The sequence below is a fragment of the Periplaneta americana genome, chromosome 17 (genome assembly GCF_040183065.1).
Source record: "Periplaneta americana isolate PAMFEO1 chromosome 17, P.americana_PAMFEO1_priV1, whole genome shotgun sequence".
In the NCBI taxonomy this organism is placed as follows: domain Eukaryota; kingdom Metazoa; phylum Arthropoda; class Insecta; order Blattodea; family Blattidae; genus Periplaneta; species Periplaneta americana.
The window spans coordinates 67873636-67889370 of record NC_091133.1 but is presented as its reverse complement, the minus strand read 5'-3'; the positions used below and the strand labels follow the sequence as shown (position 1 = coordinate 67889370).

Below are 15735 nucleotides of genomic sequence, written 5' to 3'. Positions count from 1 at the left end.
TGTGAATATTTACGCTGAAGATCAGATTGAGGCAGTGATTAAATAATTATTGATATAGATAAACCGAGTTAGAGTTGGTAGCATCACTATTTGAACATTGGAGACATTTCCTTGAGTTTACTGATGAAGAATTGTAACCTGAAGTTAAGCGCACATCACTTAGTATCTGCGTAATTCTCTCCCTGCCTTTGAATTTGTGATATACAACTAAAACAGGCTATCTGTGGAAGAAAAAGTTGCACTTCTTGTTTATGACAATTCATTTTAAAATTTTCTTTTTAATAATACACTGTAGACCAATTCTGCGTGAAGGTCTTTCTTGATTATCAGAAGTTATGTGAGAAACTTTAAAATTAGTTAGTTAACTCCTTTTCTTCACACATCCTTATGAAAAAGGTTTCGAAATCTAGTTGTATGAGGAATGGAAGTAGAAATCAGCACGATGTTAATCAAGATTTAAGATCAAAATATACAAGGTGTAAGGGGTATAAGTACCCGTCCTTTTCACAGTCGACGGGGACGGTCTACAGGATCAAAAAATATCCATACAACATAGGGTAAAAACTTGATAGTTTTCCCAGAAAAAATATTTCTTTTCTTATTTTATTTTCGTTATACTGCTTATATCGTTAGTAAAAATGAAAACAATTAGATCAGTAGGCATATCTAGCAAAGAGTTAATATCAGTTTAAATACATATTTGTGTGTTCTATTACGTTTTCATGAAATGAAATAAAAATGCATGCTTATAATTCGTTAATATTCTGGCGTGAGAGACGTGGCAACGTGTTCAGCTGGCAGTACTCTGCACAGACGAAAGTACGAGTCAGCTGAGTTCAAGCTCCCTGTCCATAGGTAGGCCTATACTGCCGAGCGGATGACAGTTCAGTACAGGGTATTCAATAAACAACTTACAACGTCATTCACAGTTTAGGAATATCATATGTTATTAATTTGTGGAGAAAGTCGTCGTCATTCAAGTGAGACAAGAAGGATATACCGTCATGTTTTCCTCAAAAAAGGTTACCTAATCGGCAAACTTTTGTAGCAGTTTCTCAACGATTTTTAGAAACTAGGGGTCCTATTCATAGACATTCTTAGCGCGGGCTTTCGGTGGATGATCAGCGAACTAAAGTTTTTCGCATTCATAAACCATTGTTAGCGATATGATATGATATGAATCCTGTTTAACACGCTCGTAGCGCGGGCTAGCGAAATGTCTATGAATAGCACTCTAGGAGTCTCTTACCCCGTTTCAAAAATCATATAACCAAACATTTGTTTAAAAATGATACTGCTTTACGAAAGCGGGAGAGATTAAAATTTTTCATTAGAGAAAAGTTCGTGATATATTGTGTAGAAAACCATTATTATTTACTTTTTAGACATATGTACAATAAAAATGGATCAATATTGTTACATAAAATGTATATTTACCATAATATCCTTAACGTACTCCTCTCCCATTATCACTTCCTTCTGACATTTCTTCTCCTATTCTGACTTTCATTCGTTGTTTCATATGAAGATTACTGAACAGTCTTCTCTCTTTCCAATCCACGCCAATTTTCTTTAGGATCCCCATCAGTTTATATCCAATCCACTCTGTGAAAAGCCTTTTCTAGGTCCACAAATACTACATACAATTATTTATTCTTCTCTAGGTATCTTTCGCCGATTGTCCGTAGCAGCCCAATTGCATCTCTCGTACCTTTTCTCTTCCTGAAGCCAAACTGCTCTTCTTTCAACTGTTCTTCCACCTTAGAATATAAACGCCGATTAAGTATTCGCAAGAGAATCTTCGCCGAGTGGGATATTTGACTGATAGTCCAGAACTCCTTACATTTCTTGGCATTGTAAGAAACATAAAAAAGGTCTGCATTGAACTTCACTTTGAGTCCTTTGTCAGTGAGAGTTTATTGACATATGGAAACACTGAATTATACAGGGGGGGAAAATACTGAAGTATAACTTATATGACTCATTTTACGCTATTTATTAAATTGCATGTAACTCAGTAATTTGTACAAATGTATTTTATGTTACATGACAGAGTTCAGTTGACGAAACAGGAAGTTGTATTAATGAATTATTACATCATATATAAACAATGAGAACTATACTTTACACATTATCTAGAATGTAACTATGTCATATGTGTGTGTTTAGTAATTGATATTTTAATTTTTAAAGCATCTGAGGCACAGTCCTATACCATATTTTATGCACATTATAGTGGAGCAGGTTTCACCAATACACCGTCTTTTCTTTTCGGTTGGTGCTGTCCAGTGGTTTAGACCATTACATCGCAAAGTCTCATAGACAGTTCCTTCAAATTTCCTTTTGCGTGTCTGTCCTGGTTCTGCTGGCTTGTCTCCATAGTGATTGCAGTAATAAGTTGCAGTGTGCTATCTAAATTATATATATATATATATATATATATATATATATATTATTTTAATCTACCGAAGTACATATGATATTTCCATGCAGATATTCTGCGTCATCATACCATGAAAGAGTAATGGAACGGAGAAAAATTCTCTCCGGCGCCGGGATTTGAACTCGGGTTTTCAGTTCTACGTGCTGATGCTCTATCCACTAAGCCACACCGGATATCATCCCGGCGTCGGAAGAATCGTCTCAGTTTAAGCTCCAACTCTTGGGTTCCCTCTAGTGGCCGCCCTCTGCACTACGTCATAGATGTCTATGAACGTAGGACCGAAGTCCATACATGTGCTGAGGTGCACTCGCCATGAGTGACTATTCCGTCGGATCCCGGCCAACTAGTCACTCATGGCGAGTGCACCTCAGCACATGTGTGGACTTCGGTCCTACGTTCATAGACATCTATGACGTAGTGCAGAGGGCGGCCACTAGAGGGAACCCAGGAGTTGGAGCTTAAACTGAGACGATTCTTCCGACGCCGGGGTGGTATCCGGTGTGGCTTAGTGGATATAGCATCAGCACGTAGAGCTGAAAACCCGGGTTCAAATTCCGGCGCCGGAGAGAATATTTCTCCGTTTCATTATTCTTTCATCGTATCTAAATTATAGTTGTGACATTGTAGTTTGAGCTACTCTTTGTAGTTGCCATGCATTGTGCACATATACGTCAATGAGCCAGGAGAAAATACAACTGCACCATTGCTTTCCACGGTTCCTACACAGTAGATGTTCACACAGAAGATAAACTTGCGAATTCTAAATGAGGCAGTAGAGCAAATTGACAAACTCAAATACTTCTGGTGTACTATAAGCAGTAACATGAGCTGCTGCCAGGAAGTCAAAAGGAGGATAACAATGGCAAAGGAAGCTTTTAATAGAAAAAGGAGCATCTTCTGCAAACCTCTGGAAAAAGAACTAAGGAAGAGACTAGTGAAGTGCTTTGTGTGGAGTGTGGCATTTAATGGGACAGAGACATGGACATTACGACGAAGTGAAGAGAAGCGAATAGAAGCATTTGAAATGTGGATATGGAGAAAAATGGAACGTGTGAAGTGGAGAGAAAGAGAGGATGAAGAAAGAATGATGCTGAAGCTGATCAGCAAGAGAAAAAGAAATTGTTTGGGTCACTGGCTGAGAAGAAACTGCCTACTGAAGGACGCACTGGAAGGAATGGTGAACTGGAGAAGAGTTCGGGGCAGAAGAAGATATCAGATGATAGACGACATTAAGATATATGGATCATATGAAGAAACGAAGAGGAAGGCAGAAAATCAGAAAGATTGGAGAAAGCTGGATTTGCAGTGAAAGACCTACTCTTGGGCAGAGCACTAAATGAAAATGAAATGAAGGAAATTTATTTTTTAACAACAGTGAAACATTCGGCTTATCATGGACGGTGTCCAAGACTGTGGAGTAAAGGTTATCATGCCTGAGCGTTAAAAGAGTGGTTCAAATCCAGATTGCGACAAGTTACCTGGTTGATATTTTTTCCGGAGTTTTCCTTCAACTCATTAAGAGCAAATGCTGGGTAACTTTCGGCGGTGGACCCTGAATTCATTTCGCTAGCATTATCACTCACATATCATTCAGACGCTAAATAACCACAGCAGTTGATAAATCATCGTAAAATAAACCACTAAAAAGTCATGGACGGCAACTTAAAAAACCCTAAACGCATTGGGAGTGAGTGTTTCCCCTGGCTTCAGATCTCAGGGAGTGGTTTGGTATCCGAAGTACAATGTGTCCATAGAAACATTCCATTATTGCATTCATCTATAATTTTGTAACTACATGTATTACGAAATTCATACGGGTGCCATTAGAAAGAAGGGCTGGAAGAATTTCAGGGGATATGTAATTGTAAATGTTGGCCGATAAGAACAGATGGAACCATAAGAAGAAAAAAAAAAGACGCTGTTACCGATCTTTCTCTTGTCATTGTAACATTGTTGGATAGAAGCTAATTATTATGTTAAATGATGTGAATTTGGGGGGGGAAAACACTTTTCGAGGGGGAGGTTTGGTGGTGATAAAAATGTTAGGAGGACTTTCAGGGGAAAGATAAATTTTAGAGGAGCTTTTTGGGATGTTTTTCTAAACTACGTCATTAGAATTTATTTTTAAAATTAATTATACAAACTACTGTGTTTTGTAACTGAACAATGAATATCATGATCATGAATCCTTTGTTCAGCCGGTATCGCATCTTGCAAGCATGTTTCCTCACTTGCCATCTTAGTCGTATTATAATATTATGACGCTCTCTCCCACCCGTCGTTGCGTTGCACACGTGTTCTCCGTGTCTTGTTGAAACCATGGCTCACAGAACAATAGTGTCTGCAGTAAAATGCAGTTAAACAATAAATTTCCCCAATCTAAATTTATGCTTATGATACAACTGATTTTAATTTCTTTTATATTATACATTATGTTTTCTTAATTAGATTTAATTTCATATTAAATAATATATGCAACAATTACCAGTCACGTAATCAGCTGTGAATAATATTTTTAGTTTGAAACTGTCTGCTTGCCCGTGTAAAAGTCGGAACTCAGCAAGATCCAAGTGTTATGGACTTTTAGTGTACTGTGGCAATACTTGAAAAATGGAGCACATTGTTGTCTCGATACGACAGGAGCCAACCAGTTCGTAATGCAAGGACGAATTATGAGAAATCCAAAGAAATTAAGTCATTACTTACTTTAAGTCATTAACTTAAAATAATGTGTGTTTTCACATTAATATTTTTCGACCTATTTATTTATAAAGCAATTTCAAGGATATGTACGTTTGGAACAAATATCTAATTTTAATAGTTAAAAATCCTTTCACATAAGAAATTAAATAATTATATAAATATCAACGCATAAATATCAACTCTGTAACATAAGTCGATACAAAATATTAACTCACCTTTCAGCAATGTATTTGTCTCCCAGAACTTTGAATATTTTTCAAAATATTTTCCTTTTTTCCTTGAACGCCATATTGGAACACAGTGTGCAACTAATGCAAAAGAAACACTCAAGCCTAAAAATCAAATTCTCAAGAAATGGTCTTCCAGTGCAAGGACATACAGGATTGTACTTTGAGTATTCTATTCTATTATATCAGCGTTCATGATATGTGAATATTGTTATATTCAATTGTGTGTATAATCACGTTTTCTAATTTTTATGTTTCGTTTTTCCAAGTACAAATTAAATTTAGGATATTTCTCTGAATTTTAGGGGGATTTTTAATATGATATAGGGAGATTTCTTGTTCCTTGATTATCAACACTGTTTACGTTTCAATTCAGTGTGAATTCTGCAGCATTTAGAGCGGGCCTGCACAAACGGCGCTCTTTGAGCGCGGCCTTCGGAGCGGGAGAGCCGTCTAACAGCTCACCGGAAAGGTGCGTCGGAATGACGTAGGCTTGCTAAAGGTAAAGGATATTCCATGCAGCTATTTAGTGTAGTGTGTATTATCAGTAGCTATTTCACTTTGCCTATCTACGGCTACATAATGGAGGATTCTAAAAGACCGAAAAGTGATCATCAGGCAAATTCTTTCAATATTGCATGCGAAAGTGCTTATTTTTTCACAACAGCTGGAATTAATACTTATCTGCCATAAAAGTTTCAAGGAAAGAGGAAAACATATTATAATGCGTCTTTACTAGTCCACACATAGAGATACGATGGTTTTGTTGGTGAAGATCGCAGTAAAAAGGTTCAGGAGTTGAAATTTACATTATTACATGATTAGGGTACGTTAGAATTTATTAAACTTCAACAATTTAAATAGCCTATCTCTCTTCAGGGTAAAGGCCAGTTCATTGTTGATATGTTGAATTAATTTCAGTCTTAAACTTACACTTTTTGTAAGTCAGTTTCGGGAAGGTAATATGGCTCACTTTGGAACGATAGAAACTACTCATGATGAAGCCATGTTAAGCGATTTTGTGAAAATATTAATTGAAATTCAAAATTAATTTAATTCTTGTCTTAATTGGAAAGAAGTTTAAAGTTGTCATAATAAATTCCTTCAATACCAGTTGAAACAGTGTCATACGATTTACAGCTTTAACTTATTGATCTTCAATGTGGCCTAAGGGCTAAAGACCGTTTGAATAATACTACTAGTCTGGTTGAGTTTTACAAGACTAAACCTCAGCAATAATATCCACGGCTACACAAGGCTGGCTGTGAAAATTATTGCTACGTTTGGCTCAGCATTTATATTTGTGAGCAACTGTTTTTATAATCAACTTTAATAAAGGCAGGCATCGAACATCTGTAACTGATGTTTCATTACGATCAGTACTATTCCTTTCAGCTGCCAACAGCATGAAACTCCGTTTTCATGTACTGATAAATAAAAATATAACAAAATGATATTGTATATTTAAGTAGCTATAGAGTTTCTATTATTTCTGTAAAATAAATATTTCTTCATTAATTAATAATAGTCAAAGATAATTTTGTAAACACTGAAAGGGAATTCATTTCATGGACACTCGTACAAGTACTTCCTTTTGTGTACATTTTGTACGAGATCCACCCTTTAGAGAGCGCATTTCGCTCATGAGCTGCGAGCCGGCTCGGAGAGCGCAAACGTTGTGCAGGTCTGATTTAGAGAGTTTTGGCGAACCCTCAAGAACGTAGTTAAAATTACATATTCCCTGCAATTCTTTCACTCGTTCTTTTTAATGGCACCGGTTTAAATTTCTTAATACGCATAGTTACAAAATTATAGCAAGTTATAATCTAGAAATGTTTCTGTGGACATAGTGTACAGCAAAAATAATACATCTGGCTGAGGAGGACGACACGTATCGTTAGATAGTCGCCAACCTTGCATGAGGAGACGGCAGGCTGAGAACATGACACACAACAAATAACCACGTTCTCATCGGAATTGCTACCCGCGATCCTGGATCCCACGCAGACTCATTGTTGTGCTTTAACCCAATGCCAATGCCAAGGTCGTCTCATTCTCTATCCATCTATTAAGTCTTTATGAATTCGGCAGAATCGTTGAATCGCAAGTCAGGAATATATTAAGAACTAACCGTACCCGTGCTCCCCGCTGAACTATTTTTTATAAACAAATATCATTGACTTAAATCTGTTATATTTCCAAATACAGCTTTGTTATTGTTAGTTAATAATTAATTTATTATTAATTATAAATCGTTTGCTGCTGAATTACTTTCAAAGTTGTATTTAGAACTATGAATGCAATAGATTCTGAAGTTGTTCGATTAATTCTACTTTTAAGCTTGGTGTTATGTTAGACCTAACAGCGTCTGAAACAGAATATATTTGTAAGAACTGAAGGTTGTTATCTCATCTGGAAGAAGGCTTTGTCAGCAAACGATACAATTTGAAATAAGGTGTTGTACTCTCCTATATTATTTAAAACGTGATTAATAACGGATGTACTACTACAGGGATATCATTTTATTTTTACTTCAATTTTTATTGTACCCGAGTATTTTAATGTACTTCACTCCCACCCCTTCTAGGTACTAATGACGTTTCAACTGTTCTCCAGACAGAATCAAGGCCGCGTGTAGTAAACAGCACTGAGTTAGTGAGTATAGTACGTTCCAGAAATATGTTTGCGTTTTCCAATGACGAAAGAGCTTTGAATATTGAATCATATTTTCGCACAGGTACTGTCCGTTTGCCTACGTCGCATCCTGATTCCCCACCTGCTTCTGCACACCCCTCTGTAAAAGCTGGGCTGTCTTAGCTTTTTTCTGAAAACATTAATTTCTGTTAGGAATTGGACGTTTACGTAATATTATACAACTGTTTAAAATAGGCCGTAACCTAAATAAAAGGGCCTCGTTAAGTAATGAACTGTCAAGTGATTTCCCCCCTTTCTACGATCCTGCGGCATAACCGCTTGGACGGACAGTAGATAACATGTCTGAGTAATTTTATCTGTGCGGGTCGGGCAGAAGTGAAGATTGAATTTACAGTACGTAAGGTACTCTTTTATAGAGTAGGTACAGAATTATTTCAACATGAGTTACTATTACGAAGGACGAAACTGGCAATTGGAAATAAATGCAATAGTCTATAGTGCAATAATATGCACAAAAGAACTGAAGCCTGTATCGAAATGAACGGCCACCATTTTCAAAAATATGTTTAAATATCCATATTATGATTGTTTTTCATTTTAACTTCATTCTCTATATTGCACGCTAATGTGCTGTAGACAGTATAATGTACAATGCATAATGAATACGTTCGCATAGATAACTCAGTTCGTGAGTATAAACACTTATTCTTAATGCTTTACTGTATTTTGATTAAACAAAAACCTAATGAAAATTATCGAACTCAGAATCGCGATATTTCCTAGTTTACGTAAATGGATGAACTACTTTTCTTCCCCCCCTGTACTAGTAAAGTGATTTGTTTGTGTTTTACGCCAGTATCATCGAACTCCAGTCGTGGAAGGGGATAGAGAAAGGTGTTTCCGGTTCTCTAAAGGTATAGCCAGGTTAATATTAAAAATGTCTGTAAAAATAAAATGATGTCCCTGTATAAGTACCTACCTAAGTTTTTAATTGGTTGTGAGGGCTCTTGAATCTCAGGAAGAAAAACTTTTCCAGCAACGCAATATATTCAAGACTAATTTACAAACATGTTAAACGAATTATTCTTGCAACGAAAACATCCCCCTAGACCAAATAGTCGTATTTCAATTATGTAATTACTTTAATTACTTCATAGTTGCATGTGGTATTGTATGACTTTATGACTGATATACCTATGTTGTTAATTGTTTTTATTGCAACATTCGGCCATAAATGACCGAGTATATAAGATCTCGCGCTCAGAGGGGTGGAGTTTGGGGATTGAGATGGCCTACAAACCACAAGTCATGCTAAAGGTGTTGGTTTGTTAATTATTCGATATGGAGTATTGTGCACTACATAGCACTGTTACCTCCTATACATTACCCTAGCTCACCCAAATAAGTAATTAAGCAATATGTACTGTTATGTTTCTGAATAATTAATGCTTAATATGTGCCGCGTGTATATTTGTAAAATTATTCCATCTCTAACTTTCATTCTTTCATAAAAAAAAACGCAACTCAAATCAGTCATTACATTTCACTACGGTACCTCCAAATAGCATTCAATTTAATTGCAGTACATATAGCTAATTATTAGATTCAACAATATAATAAAGTTTTCTTTACGTAAGGTTCTGTTTAGTCCAATGCATTTGTGCTCAATCCTCGATTCAGTCATGAGCTTCTGTAATGACATTAAGCCTACGTCCATCTAAAGGAACTACACTTTTTTCAATGATGAAAGAATTATTTAGGCTAAATCTATTAAATAGTTTCCTGAGATTGCCTCATACAAAAACACAAATACTTTTTTTCTTTATAATAGCTATAACAATATTTAGCTGGTCTCTTACGCAGAGGGCCCGGGTTCGATTCCCGGTCGGGTTGAATTTCCTGGTTGAGGTTTTTCAGATTTTTTCCTCAACCGTAAGGCAAATGCTAGGAAATTCGGGCCACAACATCCCTGAAAATAACCGGCCTCATTCATCACCGAAATCATATTCATAACAAATCAGTCATATATATATATACAGTCGTCATCTAGTTCACAACAATAGAACCAGTCTCAACAATAGTACACAGGCCTTCGGATTTCAACCAAAGAGATTAACTCGCGATATGACCAGAGATGTTAACGCGAGTATAAATAACAGCGAGGAAAAAAAAATATATATTTAGTATATTATAAATACATATTATCCGTATATTAATCCGATTGTTGTCCAAGGACTCCAAGGTCGCCTTAAATAAATACAGAGTCATTTGTTTTAATTTTATTAGTCGTATATTAATCTGACATGGCCTGATATAAAAAAGGATTGTTACTTTAAAACAGACATATCTCGTCATGAATTCACCTACAGAATAGAAGGCGTGAGAAATTAGGTACGTCTTTAATTTGGACCTAAATAATCTTATGTTTTGAGTTTCATTTTTTATATCGATAGGGAGGCTATTAAAATGTTTACTGCCATATAACGCACTCCTTTTTGATAGCATGATAGATTTGCCGATGGAGTATGAAAGTCATTTTTGACGTGTATTTATGCTAGATGGAAATGTAGTGAAATTGATAAAAGTTGTTCCCGTCAAAGTCTATAAGACCGAGCAATCTGTTGTATATGTAATCAGGAATAATACCTATGTAACAAGCATATAAGAAATAATTTAATAATAGATATTCAATGGTTTGAAGTACTACATAAATGCTAAAATTAAAACATGCTATACAACTATTTCAGCTTAATTTTAACTTGAATGATTCAGATTTGTAAATATATCTCACTACTTTTAGTAGAATCACGTATAAAACGAATAATGTAATTATAACAGTTAATCCGATCACTGCGATAACGTCTAACAATAAATATTGGTAAAGGGGAAGATCCAGGGCAGCAGATCTCATGTGTGGAGCTCCTCTGTGTCGTATGACGTATTCTGTCCAATACACGGCTGTTTCAAGCGCTGATTGCGGACGATCTCGGAACTGACGAGACAGGAGCTTCGCATTTTCCCAGTAACTGAAAGAACAAAATGATAATAAGTGAAATACGTAATAAAAACTATAATAGTAACAATAACAGTAATAAAATAATAATAATAATAATAATAATAATAATAATAATAAAAAAATAAAAATAGGCCTAATAATAACGATGAGTGTAATATCAATGTCAATAATAATAATAATAATAATAATAATAATAATTATTATTATTATTATTATTATTATTATTATTATTATAATAAGTCCATGAAAAATCGAGGTCGACGACTGGCGACTGCAGACCTGACGTGTACATGCCTCAGCAGAGGTGAACGATCATCCAACAAATATGAGTGTAACGTGTGATCAACACGATTATTCTACCAGCCGCTATAGCTGGCTTACGAAACCGGATTTAGTTACCCTCTGTAGCTCCTAAAATTGTTGATGACGCTGGTGGGCTCCGATCCCATATACTGACAGAAATTTAATGGAAAATGCATTTCCAACGGGGACTTGAACCAGTGCTCATTCTATACCACTAGTCCAAACTGTGACCACGCTTGGGACAGTAAGTACAATAATCAATCTATATTCGTGTTGTATCATTCATTGTTTTTCCTAAATACGCATGTGTTAAATATAAACCATATTTGAAAATTGTTTCTAGGTCGAGTCACGACTCTCCAATGTTAGCTTTACAGGAACATGTTCTTGAACATATTTGTCAAATTTTGGGATAGATTTTTTTGTAGATTTTGCTTTATTTATTATAATATACCTACAAAAATATCGAAGAAAATAAATTAAACTTGAAGTGTATGTAATAAATAATTACAAGTATATCAAAACCATTCCGTTGTCCATAATTCTCGCAAAATTGTTCTAGTCAAGTCATAATTTGTCTATGTGGAACAATTTTTTCTAAACAATTAGGCGGGTTTCTCTAAATTCAGTATATGCATGTTAACGTATCTAGAGGTGATATACATTAATTATAATTATATTCATTTAAAGTGAGATTAACTGTTCTATTTCGTACTGCGCCAGTTTTTAATTTGCTTGTTTAATGGTCCATTATCTCAGAACCTTCTGAAGATCTCACATTGGAATCTTTACTGGATGAAGGTACAAGGCATCTGAGCAAATTGGCGCAAACTTAATCAATAAGTATAAGTTCTAAAATAAGATTTGAATTGCTAAAATAGTGTTAATATCTTATTTTTATGCAAATGCTCCAGTTTTTCAGAAACTATAAATTACAGAAGGACGAAATTTTAAACACGTGTTGACAACAACACGTCAATGAAACTGATTCATATCGAGTGATGTATGTCTATTAGTTTGGTCATAAACATTGTGTAAATAAAAAAAATTAGAATAAAATCAAGGTTATTTTAAAAGCTTAATTTTTTTTTTTTGTTTGTAACTTGTATTCCTTGATATTTCTGCGTTAGTCTGTTTAAAAACCTTGTATTTTTATGCTTTAAAATTGTAAGTACTATATACTTAATATCTTTTGTAGTTTCTGGGATAGTGGGTCATTTAATAATCAGATTTGACATTGGCGATATAGGGCAGTTAATCTCCCCTTGGAAAATCTACTTGATATCAAAGGCGGTCGATTTGTAATTAAATTAAATTATTTCCTTCTTCCTTTTTTTCTTTATTTCCTTTTACCTTTCTTTGTTGTTTCCTCTTTATTTGTTTTTTTTTTTCCTTTGTTAAGTAACATTTTTGACAACTGGAATGGTACAGTTCTTATAAAAAGAAAAATACGAGTACCGGTAATTCATTTTCTAAGTAAAATTGATTATTGATTTCTTTCTTATCTGTTTTTCCTCTACTCTTTCATGCCATCTTACAGGCCAATGCTGTGTAATCGGGGGTATGTCATTTGAAATTAACCCACTAGATTTACAACCATATGGTCAGGACGGTGTATGATCAGCGAAGCGTCGTCAAAGAACAAGACAAGCGATATACATCACTCCTGTTGCATAGAGATCAAACACTTTTCAATTCGGAAATCGAACTATAAACCGTTCACTTGGGAAACACGTACGTTATCAACATATAAAGAATAATTTCCATACCTTGCGTTAGTGAATTTAGTCCTAAGATGACACGAAAAGTGACATTCTTAAAGGATTATGAGGGCCAATATTTGTAAACAACATTCATTATCATCATCAACAACTACAAAGTGTGAGCCTTTTTGACCCGTTCCGTCCATCATAATCTCGGACAACCGACATTTCTTCTTCCTCGTGGGTGATATTGAAATGCTCTCTTTGAAAAGCTTTTATTCTCCATTCTATCTACTGGGTGTTCATTTCAAAGTGTGTCATGACGTTACTGTTGTGAGTCAGCGATTTGAAGCGAGTTTCAGCTTTTATGTCAGAGAAGTTGCCTATTAATCAAGACGTTCAATCTGAACTTGAGAACGTGTATGGTATAACTTGAACGTCCTAGCAACAGATGGCTGTCTGTATAGTCTGTGTGCTACCATAACCTCTTTCGAACTGTGTTTTGCGCGGGAATGTCGTACGCAGGCTATTTGTTATCATCGATTTCGTACTGCAACATTCCACAGTATAAATCAAATGCTCCGTGTCCATGTTGACCGTCGTAGTTAATGTCAACAAATACGTAAGTAGTCGTCTTAACCCTCTCCCTATATCCCGACAGTAAGAAAAAAACTCACCTCAGTACGTGTTTCCAAACAGTTCACATTCCTGCCACTACAGGGGTTACCGTACGTATCGGTAAGTACTCTTCAGAATGAACGCCGTACTTGCAAGGCAACTTCTCCGGCACGTAGGTAATACGCCTCTGCGGAAGTGTAGGAAGATTGAATTCTCTAGGCTCATCGACTAGCCACATGACGGCATACAGCGAGCCATGACACACTTTGAACTTAACACGCAGTAGATGCTCCGTCCATCTATGTTGATCTTCAATACGCTGTAGTATGCCCTGGATCCGAAGTTCACTTCTAATATCTTCACTTCTACTATGCTCTAATAATGAAGTCCCAGATACTAATCTCTAAAACCTCATCTCCGAAGTTTCCAGACGTTTGGTTCCTTTGGTGAGCGTCCATGTCTCTGTTCCATATAATAAAATTGGTAGTGCAATATTTTATAGAGCTTTATTTATGTTTCTTTTTATGTTTTATTACCTAAACTTCTCTTTAAGATTGCATAAATCCATTGGTATTTGTGAAGTTTTTATTCCACATCCATACTCTTCTGGTAAGCAATCTTGCATCCTAGATATTTAAAACGCTCACTTGTTGAATAATTTTTTAATCAATAACAAGTTTAGATCTTTTACTTTGGGTTGCAATAAATTACATTGTTTCTGTCTTTGTACTTGACACTTTTGGATTATATTCCGCGATTACATTTTATAATTTGTGAGCAACCATTTGGAGGTGATGCTTTTAATTTGACAACACGACTTGGTCATCCGCAAATAGAAGACAGTTCATGTTTATTCCATTAACCTTAAAGTCATATTTTAAAATTTTAGTAATTTTCCAATGACATCGTTAGGATAAATATTAAATAAAGTTGGTGACAATGCACACCCTTCTCTTATACCTCCATTTATGTCTATTATTTGAAGAGATGAGAATGAGATAGTCCAAAGCCACACTTTTAACAAAAATTGTTTTTGTGAGAATTCGTTTTTTACACATATGGGAAAGCTGCTATTAAAATATTATAGCAATTACTCCAAACATAACGTAGGTAACCGCCAAAGAAATTATGAAATTTTGACACCGTATCAAATAGCATTGAGCTCTAAAAATTTAACACGTTCTCCTGTAAACGTTTGTCGCTATGGCATAGGACTCGTCATTCTCATTTGTTTCCCTGGTCCATTTTCCTTGTCAATGTATATTTTGGTATTCCGATATAAGCTACGAATGGCTCTAATTAATTGAAGAATATATCCATTTTATGAGAGAATTTTCCACAGTTTCGATCTATTGACTTTATTATACCATTCATTATATAGGAGTGAATTTTCACAGAAAAATTAATGTTTGTTAAAAAAATGTCTGCTTCTGTCGCTCACATAATCTACTTAAGCCGCACAATGTATCAATGAAGTCAAATATCTGATTAGGAAAGTTCAGAATAACATAAAGAGTTTGGAATTGAACGGTTGTCTATGCGGATGACGTGAGAAAATCCGCAAAACGATTAGGGAAAACACGGAAATTTTACTTGAAGCAAGTAAAGCGATAAGTTTGGAAGTAAACCCCGAAAAGACTAAATATATGATTATGTCTCGTCACCAGAATATTCTACGGAATGGAAATTAAAAAATTGGAGATTTATCCTTCGAAGAAGTGAAAAAATTCAAATGTCTTGGAGCAACAGTAACAAATCTGAATGACACTCGGGAAGAAATTAAACCCAGAATAAATATGGTAAATGCGTGTTATTATTCGGTTGAGAAGCTTTAGTAATCTAGTCTGCTGTCAAAAGATCTGAAAATTAGAATTTATAAAACAGTTACATTACCGGTTGTTCTGCATGGTTGTGAAACTTGGACTCTCACTTTGAGAGAGGAACAGAGATTAAGGGTGTTTGAGAATAAGGTTCTTAGGAAAATATTTGAGGCTAAGAGGGATGAAGTTACAGGAGAATGGAGAAAGTTACTCAACGCAGAACTGCACGCATTGTATTCTTCACCTG

General features: G+C 35.3%; 2 protein-coding genes across 6 annotated transcripts in view; one reads left to right on the top strand and one right to left on the bottom strand.

The window, feature by feature from the left end:
- LOC138693158 (lachesin-like) overlaps positions 1-15735 on the top strand; it is a 1789721-nt gene that overhangs the window by 1375316 nt on the left and 398670 nt on the right. The window lies entirely within an intron of this gene.
- The window catches only part of LOC138692692 (UDP-glucosyltransferase 2-like), a 37768-nt gene continuing 32721 nt past the window's right edge, over positions 10689-15735 (bottom strand). For both annotated transcript variants that reach the window (XM_069815821.1, XM_069815822.1), the window contains exon 5: positions 10689-11054. In XM_069815821.1, coding sequence (XP_069671922.1) covers positions 10772-11054 — 283 coding nt within the window. In that variant the 3' untranslated portion in view covers positions 10689-10771. The remainder of the gene's footprint in view (positions 11055-15735) is intronic.